The sequence below is a fragment of the Vanessa cardui genome, chromosome 19, assembly GCF_905220365.1.
Source record: "Vanessa cardui chromosome 19, ilVanCard2.1, whole genome shotgun sequence".
Taxonomy (NCBI): Eukaryota; Metazoa; Arthropoda; class Insecta; order Lepidoptera; family Nymphalidae; genus Vanessa; species Vanessa cardui.
The window spans coordinates 4,963,671-4,985,962 of record NC_061141.1 but is presented as its reverse complement, the minus strand read 5'-3'; the positions used below and the strand labels follow the sequence as shown (position 1 = coordinate 4,985,962).

General features: G+C 33.0%; 1 protein-coding gene across 1 annotated transcript in view; it reads right to left on the bottom strand.

Annotated features, from left to right (window-relative positions):
- Positions 1 to 1,736: 1,736 nt before the first annotated feature.
- The window catches only part of LOC124538069 (stromal interaction molecule homolog), a 53,457-nt gene continuing 32,901 nt past the window's right edge, over positions 1,737 to 22,292 (bottom strand). Inside the window, exons 6-14 of the mRNA XM_047115073.1 lie at positions 13,010 to 13,206; positions 12,514 to 12,633; positions 12,119 to 12,286; positions 11,449 to 11,583; positions 10,138 to 10,258; positions 9,206 to 9,268; positions 5,061 to 5,154; positions 4,181 to 4,357; positions 1,737 to 2,911 (exon numbers count right to left, since the gene is read on the bottom strand). Of these exons, the coding sequence (XP_046971029.1) occupies positions 2,584 to 2,911; positions 4,181 to 4,357; positions 5,061 to 5,154; positions 9,206 to 9,268; positions 10,138 to 10,258; positions 11,449 to 11,583; positions 12,119 to 12,286; positions 12,514 to 12,633; positions 13,010 to 13,206 (1,403 nt within the window). The 3' untranslated portion in view covers positions 1,737 to 2,583. The remainder of the gene's footprint in view (positions 2,912 to 4,180; positions 4,358 to 5,060; positions 5,155 to 9,205; positions 9,269 to 10,137; positions 10,259 to 11,448; positions 11,584 to 12,118; positions 12,287 to 12,513; positions 12,634 to 13,009; positions 13,207 to 22,292) is intronic.

Here is a 22,292-nt window from a genome sequence, read left to right as displayed (position 1 = left end):
ATTTTCAAATAAGCTAGACTTTATTTTAAACTAAAATATGAATAAGAAAATAAGTATGGAATGCGGGAATCAAAGAGATTAACTTTGTAAATAAAATGTCCATCAAAATGTTTAAAATAAATGTAAATTTAGATGACTCTTCTGAAGCTGGAGATTGAAATGAAAAGTAATTGAAGTGTGATCGAGAGACTAATTTACAATAATATACAAGTTTTTTTAGGATATTTTTTATTTTTATAAGTAACAACGTTTATATCACGATTTGTCTTTTTGTTACACAACTGTCAGATCTGAGGTTCGTTAATACCATTGGTCTCCAAGCCTTCCGGAGTCGGACGATCTGACAACTTTACATATGTAATTTGATGGAACAAGATTTGATTATACCGTCACAATTTTCATGGGCCGTAGTTTGAAGACCTCTGGTTTACACGATCATCCTTATTGGCCGTAAAAGCACCAACACAATACAAATTGACATTCTTCTTTTACGTATCCGTTAAGGAAGTATATGCACAGTGCCGGCTTTAGAGAATATAATGCGCTTAGGTATTAAAAATATAGTATATCACCTCAGCGGTTTTAATAAAATAATTGTTTCTCCGAATTCTACCAGGACCAGCCCAGTATTTGCTATTGCAATCGCTTGTATTGTGCCTAAAACCGACACTGTATAATGTTACCAACATTGTCCATAATACTGCAACATATTCGCAGACTTGTGACATTTATATAACTAAAAATTTCAATGAAAATATTTAACAATAATTTTGGACTATTTTGAACAGAAAACGAGCTGAGACGGCATTTGTACTAATGTAGATCATGTCAATTTACAGCGCTAACCAATAAATGATTATTAAGTACATTAACATATGCTATTGATAACGGTTGACGTATGGAGATTGTAACTCTCATGGACAGTGAGAATGTACTGGGCGATCAATGTCCAACTGCAAAATTAATTCTGTTGGAAAGGTGTGAAAGAGACAAAGCGATTGCATTGCATCATACACTGTTAATACAAATCTATTGGGTATGAGAAAACAGTGTCAGAAGAGCCTATGCAACTCTTCTGGGTGGACACTTAGGTTCTTTTGTGAGTGAATTGAAATCACACATTATTATGCTACTAACAATGATACAAGCATATTCAATTAACTACCTAACGGAAGATCCCATTAAGCACTAGCGCGCACTGGTAACTTTTGTCACGGTGACTGTTTCGTCATTCTTGTCGAGTCCATGAATGACGAAACAGTCACCGTGACAAAAGTTACCAGTGCGCGCTAGTTCTAAGTGGTTCACTGAGGTCCATTCTGTATTTTGTAAATTAAATGAAGTCGCTTTGTTTTCTTTCTACAGGGTGATGATTTTTCTAAGGCCATCGCTCAACCCATTCTCTACTCCTGAATACTTATCGGTTCACATCTGACGATATAAATACAAAAAATCATCAGAAAGTAATAAGTATAATCGGCATACAACTTCTTGTACCATAAACAACGAATATTAACCAACATGATCCATTTATGGTTTTCAGTCTGAAAATATTCATATAGCACCGAATTGCCTTAAATATTATTCTATATTACATCTATAGGGCAATTATATCGCTATCATACTACGTAAACAACAGGGAATGACGCGATATATTTATGTTTAAAATAATATATTATATAATCAATAAAAAAATATTACGACACATGAATTTTATGCATTAACACAACCAATATTGTTTGAGACATGTACATATATGTATATATAAAATTTATCATACTGATTTTTGTAAACAATTCTTAACATTGGACGCTCACATATTTAAGTATTCGAGAACTTAGCAGTTCAAATAGATTCCAATGTATAATTCTTATCTTAATTTAATTTCCAATCAACGAACCATTGTAAAATACAAATTTAACTTTTAGTCAATATTATTAAGTAATATTTTGTAAAATTTTCACTAAGTATAGCCTTTCAGGTTATTAAGTTCTAACCTTAATTTTAACTTATTCTATAATAGGAGTTTTACTATTTAAGTGTAATGGTATAATATAAGTAAAATATTGCTTTTTCGTACAACTCTTGTACTTATTCTTACAAGAGATATATTTGAAAAAAAATTAAATGATATTAAAAAAAATTAAGCACAATTTATCGCATTTATATAAAACCAAGAATAAAAATATCGAATTGATTGTAAAATTATCTAATACAAGTTATAAATAAAATTATAAATTAAACTCCATAAAACATTCCAAAAACTAAAGGTGACGAAATCGACACGACCGATTTATATTCGACAGCGTACACTACGGTTCATAAATTAATTAACATAAAATAGCTCGAAATATCACACATCGGCAAACTACTCGATTACGAAGCGGCGATACGGAAGATTTACAGGAGGACGTACGAACCAATTTTGAAAAAAAAAAGAACATGGAATAATTCGAAGGAGTAAAAACATTACACGACACGAAAATAAGAATTAAATACGTGCAATTCAACTAACGGCGAACGGCAAACGTGCGAAGCGACACCGGGACGACTCGTGGGGGTCACGTGGGGGTCACGCGGGGGTCACGCGGGGGTCTTCGCCTTCTTGCCGAACGGCAGGTGTATCCGGCGCCGGCGCGGCTTCGGCACGCCCTCGTCGTCCACGAGCGACGAGTCGGTCGACTCCTCCTCGGCGGCGCGCGCGGGGCCAGCCACCACGTCAGTGCTGCGCGAGCGCTGCATGGCGGCGCCGGCCGGACCGGGCGCGCCGGCCGGACCGGACGCGCCGGCCGGACCGGAGGCGGGAGGCGCGCGGCGCGGCGGGGGCAGCGGAGCGCGGACAGCTGCGCGCAGCTGTGGTTGCGACTGCGCGTGCGCGGTGCGCGGGAGGTCCTCGCCCGTCCAGTTCACGCTACAACGATTAGCGTGTGATAGGTTGAGGTACCAAATTCAAACACCATTAAGATTATTAAAGATTTTATGATAAGTGAAAGACTTAATGGTGTTTGCGTGTTCGTTCATAACCTCTCAGGTCGTGGATCTAGGAGGCCGAAATTAATATGGATTCAGTAATTAGAGATATGGGTACAAAGGAGTGCATTTCCCCATGCCAGGAACTTGAAGAATACAAATGAGCCGTGTAACAACGAACGCTATACAGCACCAAATTGACAGAGTATAATTGCTACTATCTAACTGAACTATCACCACAATGGCATGACATCAATTCATCTCTGGATGATGAATTATTGTGTGTCATCATGCTCAGCAAGTTTATAATTAAAATTTGAAATTGTCCTGAGACATGATCTTAGGTAAACTACGTTGATGTGATATTCACACTCTTTCTTATTCTTCCTTGCCTTTACATCAACCAGAAATGTATCAAATTGTTATAAAAAAAACTGGAAATTTTATCATTATCAAACCAAGGAATTCTCATCATGAGAAGTCAGAAAAGGACAAGAAGTCTGCACCTCAGTCAGAATTCAGCTTGGTGATTGACACTTGGACAACGACTCATCACACCATATGAGCAAAAAAACGCATTTTTTTTTGTGGATATCAGAAATTGTGGCATCGTCGACTTGGCCACTTGAACACCTTATGGCACTAATAGTATGGCGACAGTTATTAAATAAAACTCTAGTGTTTTTAATCTTTGTGTGGCATGCATCAATGGAAAGCAAACATATGCTTCCTATCTTAAAAAAAATATAAAAAAGGGCAACACAGGATTGGTACACAGACTTATGTGGAATCAATACCAACGCAGTCCTATCATCTCCTAACATATGAGAGAGATGAGAGCCCAGCTGGCCCAGTGGTTAAAACGCATGCATTTTATCCGATGATTGCGGGTTCCAACCCCGGCAAACACCACTGAATATCAATTTCTCGTGCTCGGCAGTGAAGGAAAACATCCTGAGTAAACCTGCATGTGTCTAATTTCAAAGAAATTCTGCCACATGTGTATTGCACGAACCCGCATTGGAAGACTGCGGTGGAATGATCCAAAAACCTTCTCAAAGGGAGAGGATGCCTTAGCCCAGCAGTGGGAAATTTACCGGCTGTTGTTGTTGTGTTGTTATCATCTCCTAACGGAATGAATGAATGAATGAAGTGGAATCCCCAATAACCCTGTATAAGTGTAAGCAGAAGTAATGTATATTCCACTCACTTGTCGCCCCCCAGTACGAAGTGTACGGGGTCCCGCCTGCGTTCGTCGGTCGGACTCTTCCTGACATCGTTGTAGGAGCTCCTCGTGCGTTCGTCGATTGCCCTCCTGTCCTCTGCCCGCCTCTCGTCTTGTCTCTTCTCTCTCGCCTCTTGTGCTAATCTCTCTTCTAATTGTAATCTGTAAAATAATGAAATATATCTTTATTTTATTATATAATTAATTGACATAGGAAGAAAATAATTAATTTTAGTTAAAGTGATGCCAAAAAAAGTGATAGGGAAAGTATTGTGATCGATTATATATATAAAAAAAGTAATTAATATTGTGCAAATAATTAGTCCTATCGCGTTACTCTTTAAAGTTACTTTAAACTTACAATCTACATTTGAAATAGGCTATTTGACTGGTTCGGAACCCAGTAAAAGTTGTGTTTTAAATTTGAAGTACATATTTGCCGCAAAATATCATTAAAAATTCCATATTTAAATACCGCGCAAAAACGCTACTTGGACAATATGGCGCTGCAATTGGGTCAGTGACGTCACTTTCCTGTGTTTTAATCTGTGTTACATATAGCAGAAAAGCAAAGTTTACAAGAAAGTGACTTCATCATAAGCCCGGCCAATCAGGAGCGTTTTGTGTCACGTGACGAACGTTTGAAAAAAATGCATTTTTATTGATGGATTTTTGAATAAATTAAATATTATATTCAAGTTTTGTTAGTAAATAACCATTTTAAATAATATACACTGATTACAATGATTCATAGTTTATTTTTCGCATTGTCAAATAGCCTATTGATAGAGATATTTAATATAATATATATATATATATATATATATATATATATATATATGTAGAGATATATAAAAATACTCGCCTGGCCTCAGCGAGTCTTAGATCTAACGGATAATGTGGTGCATCAGGCTCTTCACTGCCAGACGAATCCTCTCGCCATCCAAACGTTTCCGTCACTAGAATTTTATTTTAAATAAATATTATAATTATAAATCAACATCGATAATAATCTTTGTCATGATTATTTATATTCTTGTTACATTCGTGTGAACAGTATTAAGCAAATTACCTACCATTTATAAACTGAAACTACCGTTATTTACATGCATAAGTTAAACTGTAAAATTTATATATTTAGTCATGATGGCAAATCCTTCCATGCTAAATTATATGATAAGTATTTTTTTGCTGACGTTACAAATAGTCGTCTCACGCACACCAATATATCTTGTAAGCACGAACGTCTTTAACGCATACTAACGCACGCCGAAAATCATTCAACATGGAGGATACGCCTTCGAACTTACATGTTTATATCTAATTATGTTTTATACATAACCATAAACTTTGTACAGCGAACGAGTTAAACATCAGGTCCTCTCTTTCTAACATCAGTAATTTGACATTCGATAGAAGAAGACAACGTCTTGTTTATAGACACATACAATCGCTATACAATATTTACTACTAAGTTATTATGTGTTAAAATATTCTTTATATACACCAGTATTAAAAGCATGTATGAAATAAATTATCCCCGATACTACGACTAAGGAAGCTGTCGCTAGTAAAACCATATAATACAAATTCTTACCTTTAAATTTAAATGTTGCCATATCAAAGGAACTTGCAATACTAAAAGCCGGAAAGGGCAAAAATAAAACAAAATCACAATCGTCAAAAGCTTTCAAACGTGCAAAGATAAATTTGCTAAAACTTAAAAAGTATAGTAGCCCCGTTATGTTATGAAATGTTTATATTAAGTTATGTATATGATAAATTTTGCATTACCGAATTGGTATAAAAATAATTACATTAATTTGTTTTAATTAATTTACTAGAACAAATAAAATTAATTATACTAGAATGGATTGTTACCAGTATCGTGTGTAAAGCAAAAATTCAACTTAAACGATTCAGTAGGATTGGATTAAAGTAATTTTCAAATTTGCCCTGAAATACTGCATGTAAAAAAAATTGTAAATTATTAAAAAAAAAAAAAAAAGAATCATATCAATTTTGAATGTAACATTATTTATAAAGTTATTTGATTATCAAATAACATAATAATTATTCATCAAGTAATTACTGATATTTCATTGTAGCATTTATTAAAATTGTAATAAAGTATGGCAATAACAAAAACGCGATTAAAAATCAATATAAAGTTAGTACAATTTTAACATTTTTATCATATCACTGATTAACTAAAAAATGTTCACTATTTATATACACAGCTTGCTATTAAAGTTTCGAAATTTGCATTTAATTTACATATGACATATTTATATAATTATGGGTGATGATTTTTATATACAGTACAAATGAAAATGAAATGTAAATGAAGCAAGGCAATGATAACTGTTTTAAATCCTAATATAGTCAGAAAATAAGATATGCAACTACAGATAACATGCACAAAGCTAAAGAAACCCACACCCAAAGCTGAATGTAGTTTAAAAAAAAAAGTAGGACTATTTCATACATGCTTTTTACCGTCAGATGACATCATTACTAGCCTGAAAGCTTCCTACGGATTGTGATGACATGGAATTTGATAAATCATTTATTCATACTAATGATATTATACATACATTATAAATATATCTATGGTAACAAAATAAATATTATATTCTAACGCATTACAATAAACAAAAGTGTTTGGAGACTTATTTTGTACTGCACACTTCATTTGAAGCGTTCTATTTAAAAAGTATTTATTATTTCAGATAAACGAAATCACATGACAAAATGCTCTAACTCGATCGAATTGATTGAAATGATTAATTAATAACTTTAATTACATATTACATATAAAACTTACAAAAATGAAGGTAGTTGGGGCAAAGACTGTACGGTCAGCATCAGAATTTTTTTTTTGACATCAAATTCAACCCAGTCACAACAGAGAGGAATAATACTCGCAATTGAAGTTGGGCGGTCAGATGTTAGCATGCTAATTTTTTTTCTAAGTTGTTTGCTCATGCAAGTTATCAAGGAATCATAATCTTGCTCTTATTATAGAATTGTATGAAGTTGTTAAAAACACTAAAATTGATAACTATCAAGTATCATCTTAGATGACGTAATAAGTTTTTTTTTTTAATTTAAAATAAGGGACATTTACAAAAAGAAACCAGCAAAAAGAATTATAAAGGAACTCGATTTTTTTTCACTTAAATCCAAACCTAGCCAGATGACTAAGAAATTAATATTTCATTTTATTTATAATGAAATCAATCACATTGTTTTGTTATAAATGTTATTAAAATATATGTGAAGATCTTATGTTATAATTTATAAAAAATATATTGTATATCTACTTAAATCTAATAATATAGCTACTCAACTGAGCTAATAATTGGTCACATATTTTGAGCTTGATATTATATTATATAAAAAGTAAATAAACCAATAAATTTATATACATAATAGATTGTCTTTTTTTTTTTTCTAACTTGGACCAATATGTTACTATGCATAGTATTTGTTAGTGATTTAATATAATATAAAAACGACATTATATTGCGGTACGAATAATTTTAATTTACCAATTATATAAAATATTTTTTTTATTTTCAGCCTTTTAATTTTTTTTTGTTTCTTTTAAGTAGTGTATAATTTAAGTACACATTATCTTTTAAAACACAATTGATGTGTGCTTTTTCCTACTGTGTGTTTACAAGTCTTAACTAGAAAATAATTAAAAAAGCTATAAGTTAATTAGAACAAAGTAAAAACATCTAAAAAATTATTACAGGCTATAAAATTCTAGTGCATTCAAAACAAGCTAATGTCTTGACTACTAATAATATGAAATAACAAATACAGCCGATTGCTTTTATCCAATCCAATCCAAAATCGAATTAACTTGAGCACCCTATATATGCGTAACAGTATAATACATAAGTTATTTTCATTTATAGCTTTGTAAATATAATCTGTGATGCTTTACAAACATTTGAATTGTACGCACAACGATACTTAACATTTGAAAATAGAAGCATATAAATATATATTTCTCTCTTTCTAGATCATCCACTCAATACAATGTTTCTATATCTGTCTCTCTCTCGCCCCCGTCCGGTTGCCCCATTTCTTTCATTGATAATATTTTACCTTCGTCTTCCTACACACAAATTATTACATAAAATTAAATCAATGATTTCATTGGAAATGAGATTCTAAATTTAAATAAATTAAAGCAATTCTTTTATAACAAAAGTGGCTTGAAATCTGAGAACGAGACTCTTTTTAGACAAACAAAATACCCAAATTTACCCTCACCCATAACAATAACGCTCTACATTCCCCCCCACTATACCAAACAACCAAGTACTGGCATTGGCAGATGGAGATTTCTTTGGGGCCCTGAGTAGCGTGATACTAGAGACAGTAGAAGCTTGAATAAAATCTTTTGGAAGCGTGATGGTTTCACTGATATTTATAAATATGATACATTACACAAAAGCATGGTGTTTGGATGTCAATGTAGCGACGCCATCTGGTGTCATTATTTTGCAGCATAATAAGCCTCCTTGTAAAAATCGTCAAGGATTTTGACGAACATTATAACCCAGCAAATACGAGCAATCCTAAAGCGCTCAAGCACTATACTTACTAAGAACGTGTAACGTGTTTAAATTATTTGAAGGACAAAATTGTATTTTTGGGGTTTACCCAAGATTTTGGATTAGTGTGTATGTGTATTCCACCAACCCGCATTGGAACAGCGTGGTGGAATATGTTCCAAACCTTCTCCTTAAAGGGAGAGGAGGCCTTTAGCCCAGCAGTGGGAATTTACAGGCTGTTACTTTTATTATCGTACAAAAAAAAGTGAAAACTATTTGTGAATACTTTCTTAAAGTCACGTTCTTTTCCTAGCTTAGCAAGCTCTAATACAATGTATATTACAGTTTTCGTAACGTATGATCGTGCGTACATTTCAATACACTAAATAACATTAGTCGATATGGTCGTGGCACACAGAACTGTCCTCGAGCTTACCTGAACCGCATAGAGACGTATCGTCGCCTACACTCAAGTCATCCTGGGAACTGCTCATACGGACTGGAATTATTAGAAATTTTACAGTATTAGGTAAACATCAGCACGAAATATATTTAATCGTTAAAGCACAGGATTCAAAGCAGGTCGAAAGCAAAGGAGGCCATATATTTCAAGCGATACGTTTGTGTCAGAAATTGAAGAACAAGAGAAAAGAAACAAGGAAAAAGTTTAGAAAATAAATTGGATCATAAGATAGAATGGGTTTAAAATAATAACGCAATATAATAATTATAAAAAATATATATTATATATACATAATTAAATTATATACATATATAAATAAATATAATCAAATGAATAATTAATATAAGAGTATCGGATAACGCATGATATTCCATAATTTCACAGTCTTGACTGAGAAGCACTTGCTAGAAAATTGCGTGTGACTATTTAGCTTGAGTTTAATATTGTCATGGAAGCTTTGTGGGGGGGATGAGTACAGTGAGTGTGGGGATAGTAATTGGGTAGAGTATGTAAGGGGGTGGTGCAAGTGAGGAGCGCAGGGGAGGGGTGCAGGTTGCAAAATTATATTTAATTAAATATGTTATCATTACATTAAATAAATAACATTAAGTGTTTTCACATTATTCGACGATTCCTCCTATTGCCAATAATGACCAAGTTTTGCAGAGTTTTAGCTCTTATATCGTATGTTTCATAAAAATAAAAGTATAAAAAAATATATTTAAGCTTGTATGTTAATATTAATTTAGACCACTAGTATATATAAATTAAAGCTTTATAAAGTGTTATCATTATAATGTAACCAACTGTTTATCATCTCCAATTTCAGTAGTAACCTCCACCTCAAACGGTTTCGTTTGATAGCATTGAAAAGCATTCTAATGAATGAAATATTGTTAACGAACCTCTCCCTTGTCGTCCATTAGCAGTCCTATACAAAGTGCTCTCGAGGAACTGTAAGCCGTTGTTGTTGATTATGTTGAAGCCACACAAGCGCTCGATTTGTTTCCATCGATGCATTCGTTCCTATAATAAACATTGTATTACGCTTAGTACGCTCATAACTGAAGTATTTAGAGTATATAAATTAAATATATCATGCAAAATTAATGTTTTGGACAAAAATATAATCATATTGATTAAATTTAGACATTCATCATCATCTGTTTCTATAATATTGTCTATGACATAAACGAGAAAGAATTATGGCCTCAGCATAAAACCTTGAGGGACACCTTTTGATCAATACTTGAATTTTCTTTGTTTCAATTTTATGTTTCGTATTTAAATCGTAATAATTTGTCAATGTTTAATTGAGTATTTAATAGGACATAAAGTATTTTATGTGGTTGATGATTGACAACTCATTGTTTTGCTATTTATTGCTTCTAGTTAATTATATATTGTGCAAAATGATAATACCAATTCTAGAACTAAATGAATACATAATAACTTCTTGTGAAAACGTCATCTTGCTCTCTTGTATGTCGTCGCCTTGTTTCATTGTTTCTTTTATAATACCGAATTCTATCCAAATTTAAGAGGTAGCAGTAATTCAGCCTCATAAAAGAAATATAAAACAAGTACCAGATGTTTCGAGCTTGGCTTTCGAATTATATCGTCGATATTTTTGAAAATGCTGTTTTCCCTTCAACATACACGACACGAGACACATACACCAATGAAACAAAATATACTAACTTCATATTTTTCGACACTCTTACCCACGTCAAATCCGTAAAGCTCTAGATAGCTTGAAGTTGCACAGAAAAACAATTTATGAATATTAGATTCGATCGAGTAAAACCTTGCGGTTTATAAATGCTATTCACAAACTAGGAGTGCAGTATATAAATTTGAGTGCCTTAACTTAATACACGAAATTATAATTTCCAAACCAAAGTATTTAAATTGAATGCAATATCACTCATATAATCATAATGTTCATTAGTCTGAACTTTGGAAAACATGAAATAACTTTTCGGAAGACGAAATTCGGATCAGAAGATTTCGAGAGTATATCTTCCAGTGAAATAAAATTGACCAATCGCACGCCTCGTGTACACAAAAGGTTATAAAAATACATGATTTATATTGGTGATAAATACTTCTACATTGTAATGTATTGGAGCGTGAATTAATGGGGCAGTATAATGGCTAGGTAGCAGATATGACGAGGTATAGGTCTTTGACCCCATGGGCGTACGGCGACCTACCTGCAACTCCTGCGTGACCTCATTGAGTGCGGTGCGCGCCTCCACGATGGAGCGATCGACGTCGTCTATCGACTTCCCGTGCGTAGACACGAACGCACCAACCAAACTCGATCGCTTCTTACGCAATTTCTCGCACTGAAACAATAACCATTTTAGTCTAATGATGTATTCATTATTTGTAATCTTAGGGCTGATTTGGCATTAGGACGCATGAATTTTAATCGTAAATCTTTTAGCGATACCACTACAAAATTATCTTATTTATACATGTAATTCATTTGTGCTAGGTGGTAGGGCTTTGTGCAAACTTCTCGATAGGTACCCATTTATAATATATACGTATTGCTATTTTAAAGTTCCATTTTGAAGTGTCAGCCAGTGTTCTATTGTAAAATACAGGCACAAGGGTCATAACATCTTAAGCGCATTGGTGAATATTTGCCATCAGGTCATAGATTAATGTGTCCATCTGCATACATATTCTGTAAATCAAATTGAGAAATCGACACATATGGAAAAAATGTGTGTCCGTCCTAATTGAATGGATTTGGAGAACTTGAAGCTGCTGTTACTTTACTTTGCAACTAGTATATGTATATTTATATGTTTTACTTGTATATATTATATTGCTTATTAAAATCAAACTTAATAATTTATACTTTAGACTTACCGCTTCCCTTGCTTGTTGCAATTGACCGTCTGCCTGCTGTTTCTTTCTTAAGTATGATCTGTTTTCCACCTCATGGGTCAGTTGCAGCCATTGCTGTAGTCCTGGAGGAGGAGCCCAGCATCTATCTTCGAGTTCTCCTTCGGCTCGACGGAGCTCACCTCTAAGCATCTATGAATTCGTAGAAAAAGAAATGAAAAATTCTATTAGATAAAGCAAAATTTTTTAATGGTCATAATAAACTGAGAATCAGATTCCTTCAGACAACTGGAATTCGTGCCCCAAAAATCACAAAATTTATAGCATTTCATAGTACTCAGTAGTAGTAGTTTTCATAGAACCTGATATTTAATTACGTAAATAAATAATTTCATGAAGTAAATTAACAGTAGGCTTACTTCTATTTCAGCTTTCAGTTGCGTCACTTCGAGATCAGACGAGGCTGAATTCAAAAGCGGCGTGTCGCCAGCTTCTCGTAATTTCTTTTCTAGATTCTTCTTCTCAGTAGTCACATTTTCCTGAAATTAAATTACAAATCGGTCACAATACTACAATTATAAAATATTCTTTTTTATATTAATAACCTCGATTCTGTTGTTTTTATTAAATTATAATTTCGTGCGTGCTAAACGTCCAAACGTTTATCGTTATTTAAATAACATTTCCAATTCAAATCGATCGGTATTAATATGCACTGTTTTCTAGGTTCTACAGTTTGACTTTGATGTTGCTCTAAGAAAAAAAAATCTAGAGTTCATATCTTCTTGACATCACTTAAATAGGAAAATGAAAAAAATATGGGAATTTTTCTACCAAATGTTGCTGTATTCATTCACCTGAATCATATGAAAACTTTGAAGTAACTTAAACGGTTTTTAAATCTCGACCCCCTACCTGTTCCAATCTTGCTTTCTCGAGCTCCTTCTGCATATCATCGAGAGCCATCTCGGCTTTCCTGAGCTGTTCCATATCACGCAGCATACGTTGCACCTGATGGCGGCTTGCGCGGCCAGCACGGAGCGCCGCCCAGCCGCCCACTACGGCGCCCAGCAGGAGAGATGCGAGTAACCAGTCTTTCCATCGACTGCCTTCTAGTGACAAGGTGTAGTTTAAGGGAATTATAAATAAAAATGTAGATTGTAGATCATCTGACCAAATGTCGTTCCTGACCAATGATATATATAGAAGACATTATTGATCACAAGACTATGGGCAAATATACACTCTCTTCATTCTTAACTCTCTGAACAAAGTACCGGATAGATATTAGGTCAACTCTTTTATATTTTTCTAAGGCACCATTGACTACGGCTGAAAATTCTTTGACAGAAAAGTAATATATTATATTCATATTTCTTTATTTGGCTTTTATTTGTGCCAGAGGGCACAGAATATTTCGGCAATGTCACGTGTGAAATCGAATCCTGAGCGAGTGGATAAGCCGTGGCTGGACGTAAAATGTTATAAGTACACGTGCCTTAAGTGCTTAGACAACTAACGACAATGTTAATTGACAATATCATGATTCTTTTAACGCTAGCGCATTCATCAACGTAATCACTCTTTTTAATGTACCCATACTATTTCATTTGCTCATGCTCATTTCATTGCTATTGTTTGACTTAGTTTAACAGATGAATAAATATAATTGATAATCTATTGGATAAACATTTAAAAAAAGAATTGTATTATTTTTTAAATACTCTTTCTTAATTTTTACTGAATTATCTTATTAGGCAACAAATGGATGCCCATGTGACACATGAATTACAATGATGACGAATTAGAATTAGACACGTGTAATATAGAACATATTATGTAAATCAAAATAGTACAGTACATTTTTCTTAATCGATTTTCTTTTTTTGTTTGTTATTTATCGATGATCTTAGTGTTGTCAGTATAATCATTTCAGAAATAAAAGCAAAAAAATGCTAACCAAGCAAAATAATTAAGTTTTATTCACATTTTCATTAATGTGCATGTCGTTGTTGAAATATTATATAAATATATATTTCTTATTTTCTTTGATGGTTTTTGTTTTTTGATACCGTTAAATATACCATTTAATATGAATTAACATATAGAAATAAATCGAAGTAGATTAAAGAATACTACACAGGTCTAAAATATAGCAACGTATCAGTACAATAAACTAAAAAATATGACTTTCAATTTTTAGATTTTGTAGTTTTCATCTTACTACAATTGATTGATTGAAGTGAAATAAAAAAATTATATATATTTTTAGTCATTAATGTAAATTAACTACATTTATTTTGTTAACTTATTAACTTCAAGTTTGAAACCGTAACTCGAAGCATTTTCTAAGAAAATAAAACGTTATGATCATAGTAACGTGTAGTCTATAAAAATGTATTAAAATTTTAAAGATGGTTTTTCCATAGATCATTTAGATAACTATATAGTTTACGATGAATAAAATGTATAAGTGTCTAAACATTTGAGATAATGTACTTCTGTTGATGTCAATATTGATTATTTAAATAAAAAAAAACTTAAAGAAAAAGTGTCATTCATAAAGATGATCTTCTAAAACAAAACAAACACACTACAAAACAATTGTCAATTTTATCATACTACTTTTGACATAGTCGTGTATTTTTCTTATAACTATTTTTAACTTAGTAGTATAGGGTTGGGTGAGACTCCGGGTTACTTATAACAATTAATTACTTAAGATAATGAAACTATAAAAGTTCAAGAGTCCTTAGGAACGAACCGGGTCCTACGGGATATCTACGAACCTTAAGCACTGAAATCCGTTAACTTTACCCTAAATTTAAAGTCAAGAATCTCAGAGCCATGGAATATTCAGTCATATTACATAGCTATTTTATGAAAGCAATTAAACTACTAAAAAGATCTGATAGGGAAGCAAATGACTCAAATAATAATAAGTCTACGTTTGATGAGAAAGTAACAAAGATTTTCAATACATCACAATTAATAATTTTTAATCGTAAATAACATAGAATTATGATTAATTGCTTTAATTAAATCATTTAAATGACAATTTATAGCGAATAAAATACATAATCTCAAGGAAAACATTAAAACAGAAGCAGGAAAATACATTATAGTCTCAAATATTAAGACTTCATAAGCGTTTAAGAAAAACGCCATCTTTAAATAAGATGTAACAAGTTCGCACGATGTTATTATGTACTTTTTGTTTTAATGTTTAGATAAGAGATGATGAACCTTCGTGCGCTGCGTCAGAGTTTAAATTCTATTAAGTATAAATATTATTTTTTATCGTAAGATTTGAATGGGTATGCCTATTGATGCAAAATTATTGTCATATACATACTTGTACATACTAGTTTTTTGTGTTATTATTTATAATCGCTACTGAATAACTATCTGGAAGGGCTCACTTTCTCAGCGATTGGATCGTCTTTGTACAGTCAGAGTAAGAAAGCCTTCGTGAGTTTTCAAATTTTTTCCTTTATTATTAAACTTTTAGTACCCTTTGAATCTAAACATAAAATGATTACGACGCAATGTTTTATTTTCAATTGGTCAAGGAGATCATCGCTCATACTGAGCACACAAAAATAGATCTTAAGGTGACGAACCTTTTCTTACCCCGACTGTACATCTTTTCTTGAGCTCATTCTCTTAAGGACCATTTGTTTATTTGGCCATCCTGCAAATGGTAACCAACACTAATAAACATTGGCATCGTAAATTTTTTGACTATTCTCTACATGAGCAATGCACCTTCCTCCTTCCTTACGCTTGTATTTGTACTAGTTTGGTCAACCTTCAAATCGACGCTAGATGATGATACATGATATTATGATGAATGGGTGTTACCCCAAACAGGCTTACTCAAAGATCTACTAATGTTGTCAAAGAGCTAGAAGTTGGTACCACAGTGAATATCTCAAAGGATAGTTTTGGTATTTTCATATTTACACCAACGATGGCCAATATAGCCTTACACAACTCTACTGACTACAACTACAAATTATTTGTGCCCAATGTGTCACTTGCTGAGAGATGAGAATATAATATTAATTGCGTTACGCCTACGACCCTAAGGTGTAAGACAATTAGAGTTATTTTCATATTTACTCGCCAAAATTCGCACAAGTTCAATTAATGTAATTCGCTATTCTTTGTAAAAGACATATTTTATTTATTTAGATTTATATAAGACATACTTTACAGACCTACAATTCAACTATTCTAGACTTGAATGGTGGTTTGATTATAGTAGGAATTAATAAAACAGTTATATTTAAATTAATACTTAATATATAATCGTATATATTTACTACCTCTATGTACTTGTGTTACACAAAATCAGGTATCACTTTGATACGGCTTCTTGGCGTATTTATTCTAAGGAAATGAGCAAATATATCAGTTGTGAGTAAATTAATAAATTAAGCTATATAGTCAATTTCACTGTATGATAAAAAAAGAACTACAATGTTATGTTATACCCTTTTACATATAATTACATTGGTTCAGATAGTTTAAAAATTTAAAGAAAAATTAATTCAATAAATACAAATATCAATGAGCCCAAACTCGATGGGTTTACTAAAAGGTAGAGAAGGGTTAGCGTTTCCTACTTTCGAGCTCTATCATCAGACCAGAGGTTCCAGAATTCCAGCATCAGGTCCTCGTCAATTAAAAACATAAAGAGAACTAGTTACGACAAACCCAAGGAGTCCAAACTGGATGGGTTTACTAAAAGGCAGTCAAGGATTATGTCTCCTATCTTCGAGCCCTAACAGCAGACCAGCTTAGTGGTTCCAGAAGACGTTAGTGTTTCAACTGTGAGATCCCACATATGCTTGCAAGCAAACTGAGCGTGTAACATTTCTATCACACCTAACAAGCGACTTGATGACCTTGAAGACCTGAACCGATTTCCACCAAAAATAGCTAAGAACACTTTCGACTGAAAAAAAAACGCATTAAAATCGGATCCGACACGTCAAACTTTTAAGACCCAGTCCTTTTGCGTCGGGGGTTAAAAAACAGTAGCTTGTAATGTACCAGTGGAAATGTTGCAGTGCGATCTTTAAGAATTCACTTCGTATCTCACTTGTTGACAACCGAATTTCGGTGATACGCGACTTTGATGCGTCAATATATTTTATAATTGTTATACTCAAAGTTGAGTCGAGATGGCCCAGTGGTTAGAACGCGTGCATCTTAACCGATGATTGCGGGTTCAAACCCACGCACCTCTGTTTCATGTGCTTAATTTGTCTTTATAATTCATCTCGTGCTCTGCGGTGAAGGAAAACATCGTAAGGAAACCTGCATGTGACAAATTTCATAGAAATTCTGCCACGTGTGTATTCCACCAACCCGCATTGGAACAGCGTGGTGGAATATGTTCCAAACCTTCTTTTCAAAGGGAGAGGAGGCCTTTAGCCCAGCAGTGGGAATTTACAAGCTGTTGTTGTTGTTTGTTGTATACTCAAAGTTGCATATCACATTCTGACATTTCACGGTCGTGTTCTGTTGTGAGTTTCGAGTTTCTGCTCACAGAAATACTGAACTGTGAATATGTCATGTAAATAGTTTGGTAGAGTTAGGTTAAAATTCATTCTGAATTTATCTTTAAATTATCAGAATGGTACAGACGGATCGCTCAAAACGGAATATATTGTTAGTGTTCCAGTTTTGTCTATTGGAGTAAATAAATCTTAAATAACAAAAATCAAAATTGACTCTTTCACTACAATAATATAATCTTTATTAAGATTATAAATGTGAAAGTATTTCTGTCTGTAGCCCTTTCACGATCAAACTGCTGAATCGATTATGATAAAATTCGGTATGAATTAAATTTGAACTCCAAAGAATGACATAGGCTAATTTTATGCCTGGTACATAACTAATACCCTAAAAGGAGAGCAAAGCCGGGAACTTCTACTAGTACTTTATAAAATTGTATGTATTTTATATATACTCATAATGTTTGTTTATATAATAACAGTAGTCGTCAACTACTGCAGACCGATAATTCTGTCCCCGTAATGTCACTCCTATGTAATTCCTTGACATAAATATATCATAACTTTTGACCCAACCAGGGCCGCGAACCTAGGTCCTGAGAACACGCAACATGCATTAAAACTATACGGTTTTAAGCTCGCGATCTTATCTTGTTAGCTACTATAACAGCACAGCAAATTCTATTACGAAACTATCTATAATTCAATAATAATAGTGTATAAATTATAAATAAATAATGTTCATAATGTGGCGTTAATAAATAATCCAGTTCATTTAAACCTTCATCAGTCAAGTCAACATATCGTCCTCCGATCAGGAAGTCAATGAGAGACGCCGCACGCGAAGCTATTGTTGTACCAAACACCATTTATCTCATCACTATTAATCACAAGGTTATTCTCACTGAGGTCACGAAAATAGTCGCGAAAAAAATGTCAAATAACATCAAAACCGAATTATAAACCACAAACGGTTTCCGACAAAACTTGGTATTGAATGAGACAAATGATACTTGAACGCCGTGATGTAAGACTAGTGACACTACAATTCACGCTATTTGAAGGAATCGTATGAATTGCAACGATGCATTGAGTGGTAATGAGGTAAACATCCATTATGGGCTAATTTACCTATGAAGTACTTACGGCGGCATTATAGAATAATAGTAGCAAAAGTATTTTGCACAACGTTTATATACACAAAGTAAAATAAAAACGGAAACTTTTTGACTTTTCTCTGTAAAAAAAAATGAGTCATCTATCAATATAATATTGAGGAGACTTTAAATTAAAACTTTAACACTGTGTTGTGTTAATTAATGATTATCAATTGGGTGTCAAATTTAGAACCCAAATATGTCAGAATTAACAAGGTATTGTATGATACTTTATTAAAATAAAAACATATTAATCAGTTTTATGTATAGTTTATGTATTTGTATTGCAATTTAGATCCCAAAAAGCTTATGCAATTTTATTAATTTATTTAAGAACTTTACCATCATACAAGATATGAGACATTTCAAAAGGTAATTTACTCGGCTATACATCTTAGGCTTAACGCTGAATATTGCACGACTCTACAAACCCTTATAAAGTATTTAGGTAATTCGAAAGTTTGTCGTTATAAGATTCACTTACCATTTTAATCGTTTCAACAATTACAATAAATTTAAAACGTATTCACATCAATCCCAAGTCAAACTGCCACCTCTCCCCGAAAGAGTCACAAGTAGTTTCGTACCCTTTTCATACAGATTTGTATAAAAATAATCCAGAAATTAATACGTAATACTGTAACATAACTTTTGTGCGGCCATGAGTCACGTATGGCGGAACTGAGCGTTTAATTGGTTTTAATTAGATAGTTTAGCTCCACACTGCGATTACGGCATGTGACGATGAAATTGAACTGTATTCTAGATTTGATTTTCTACAGTTCTATACAATTATAACATAATTCAAACAATATAATACACGTATATAATTTCGTAATAGTCTTAATATTATCGATTATTATCGAAAGGAAATTGTCTATGCAAATTAAAATTTCGATATTTGGATATATTATATACAAAAAAAAATTGTATATCCGAATTGTATGTGTTCGCGCCTCCTTCATATCATAGTCAAAATCAAAGTTTTCTTAAGTCTTCAATTTAAAAAGTGTAGTGGACTAAATATACCGATGAATAAAGTTTTCCCGTTAGTTTAGTTATTTTATTAAAAATCTGATATAATAAATTAATTATTATGCTACAGGTTTTTATAGGTTTTCTTCTTAAGTTCTTGATCTTGTTCCTAAGTATTTAGGAAATTATAAAATTGATAAGTATATCAACATTTTAACACTATTAGTAAGTCGTTTTGAGATCAATTGAAGTCATCGTCTTTGATTTTTACATTACCAGTAGTTTATTGGAGGAGGATTTAGAGTCGGTTATTGGTTTAGATTAGAAAATTTTTATGTTTATTATCTCTATTATAAAAAGCGTAACACTTCCAAGTCCAGTACAAGTGTCAGAAATCAGAATACAAAATATAAATAGAGAATGATCAATTAAAACCAGTTCACGATGTAAAGTATTAATATAGTGAAAGTTTTAAACAATATATTTTGATTACATATTGTATGATAATGTCTGTCTTGTGTAAAATACGAAAATTATAAGCAAGTTATTTTGAAATAATTTTAAACACTATCCGCTAATAAGTACAATTGTGGTAACCCTATCAAGTATGATTTAATAACATTGCCAGTACTTCAAACATAACTCACCCACGACTTCACATTCACTAAAACTATACTAGTATTCACTTCATAGCATTTGTATCATCCCGCCAATTTTTTACCGCGTATGAACATTTTTTTATATACTATATTAAGACGATGACGTTATTCTATTGTTTTTGCTGATTATTGTTGAAATTATTTATGACAAGACTTCGTAATATGTAATATACAATTTCAGGTAAGTTTAACTATAGTATTTTCATTTTTAAACTAATAATTTTGCTTGGTGGTAGGGCTTTATGCGAGTCCGTCTGGGTAGGTACCACACACTCATCAGTTATTCTACCTAATAATAGTACTAAGTATTGTTCTGTTCCGGCTTGAAGGGTGAGTGAGTCAGTATAACTACAGGCACAAGGGACATAACATCTTAGTTCCCAAGGTTGGTGGCGCATTGACGATGTAAGGAATAGTTAATATTTCTTATAGCGTCATTGTCTATGGGTGATGGTGACCACCTACTATCGGGTGGCCTTTATGCTCGTCCGCCAACCTATACCATAAAAAAAAGGATTCTAATTAGATACACCGGAGGTAAGCTTGAGGTAAGCTATGATCGCACTGCGTTTTATTGATATATTTCTTATGAGGTGTTTAGAGTCAAACGTACTAGAGTAAAAAATATGTATAAAGTTGAACCTTGATTATGAATGATAATAATCAATTAATCATCATACAATTTTACAAGCTTGTTTAAATATATTAGCATTTGTAGATTTTGACTTATATTGTGAGTAATGTGCGCGTCGGCAAAATAATCTGTATGCGGTAACTAGTTTTTATAAACGCACTTATGTATGTATATGTATGTGTGCTTCTTTTATGCTTTTGATACAACCTTTTGGTAAGGTACAGACTAGTATATTAAATTATTCTATTTTTAGTACATTGCGGTTGCTAATAAAAAAGATTTTAACTTAAGAACTATTTGATAAAAAATAGTTGACTTATAATTTTTAATACACTCTTAATATGAAGGCATGCCTTAACAAAAAGATGGTAAGTGATCACTAATAATAAAAACAGCCTGTAAATTTCCCACTGCTAGGTTAAGGCCTCCACTTCTTTTGAGGAGATTAAGAGCATATTCCACCACGCTGCTTCAATGCGGGTTGAAGAAACCATGCAGGTTTCCTCACAATGTTTTTCTTCACCGCCGAGCTCGAGATGAATTTCAAACACAAATTAAGCACATGAAAATTCAGTGGAGCTTGTCTGGGCTTGAACTTGCAATCATCGGTTTAGATGTACGCGCTCTAACCGCTGGGCCATCTTTGCTTTTAGTGTGAGTGATCACTAATTAAATATCAAATACTATACAGTAACAGTTTTGACACCGGCGTAGGTGGGTAACACATGACTTGCATGCCGTTGTAAAGTGGATACAACACGTGATTTTTACCAACTGTATCAACAATAATTTCGTTCATGCATTGTTGTTTTAGTGTTTGGCGATAAAAAAACGTTATGTGTTTTGTTTGTCGGAAGGAATTTTGAACAAGTTGTTCCGTTATTCAGTTTTAAAATAGTATAATGGAAACACTCGTTATATTTTTATCTCTATCCAATCATTTAAGTAAGATATCAGAATAAGCCTTCTGAAGGATTACATACGCGCAGAGACATTGACATTGATTGCACAAGAAGTAAAAATCACTTCTCACGTAGTTCAAGTACCCTCAACAACTTTTTAGGCTTTATGCAAGCACGTCTGGCTAGGTATGATCCAGTCATCATATTCTGCCGCCGAGCAGCAATACTTGGTATTGTTATGTCCTGGTTAGAAGAGTGAGTGGGCCAGTGTAACTATAGTCTGTTCGCGTTAAGAATGCAGTGAATTGTCATTGTTTACCGGACTGACTCCGCCCCCTTT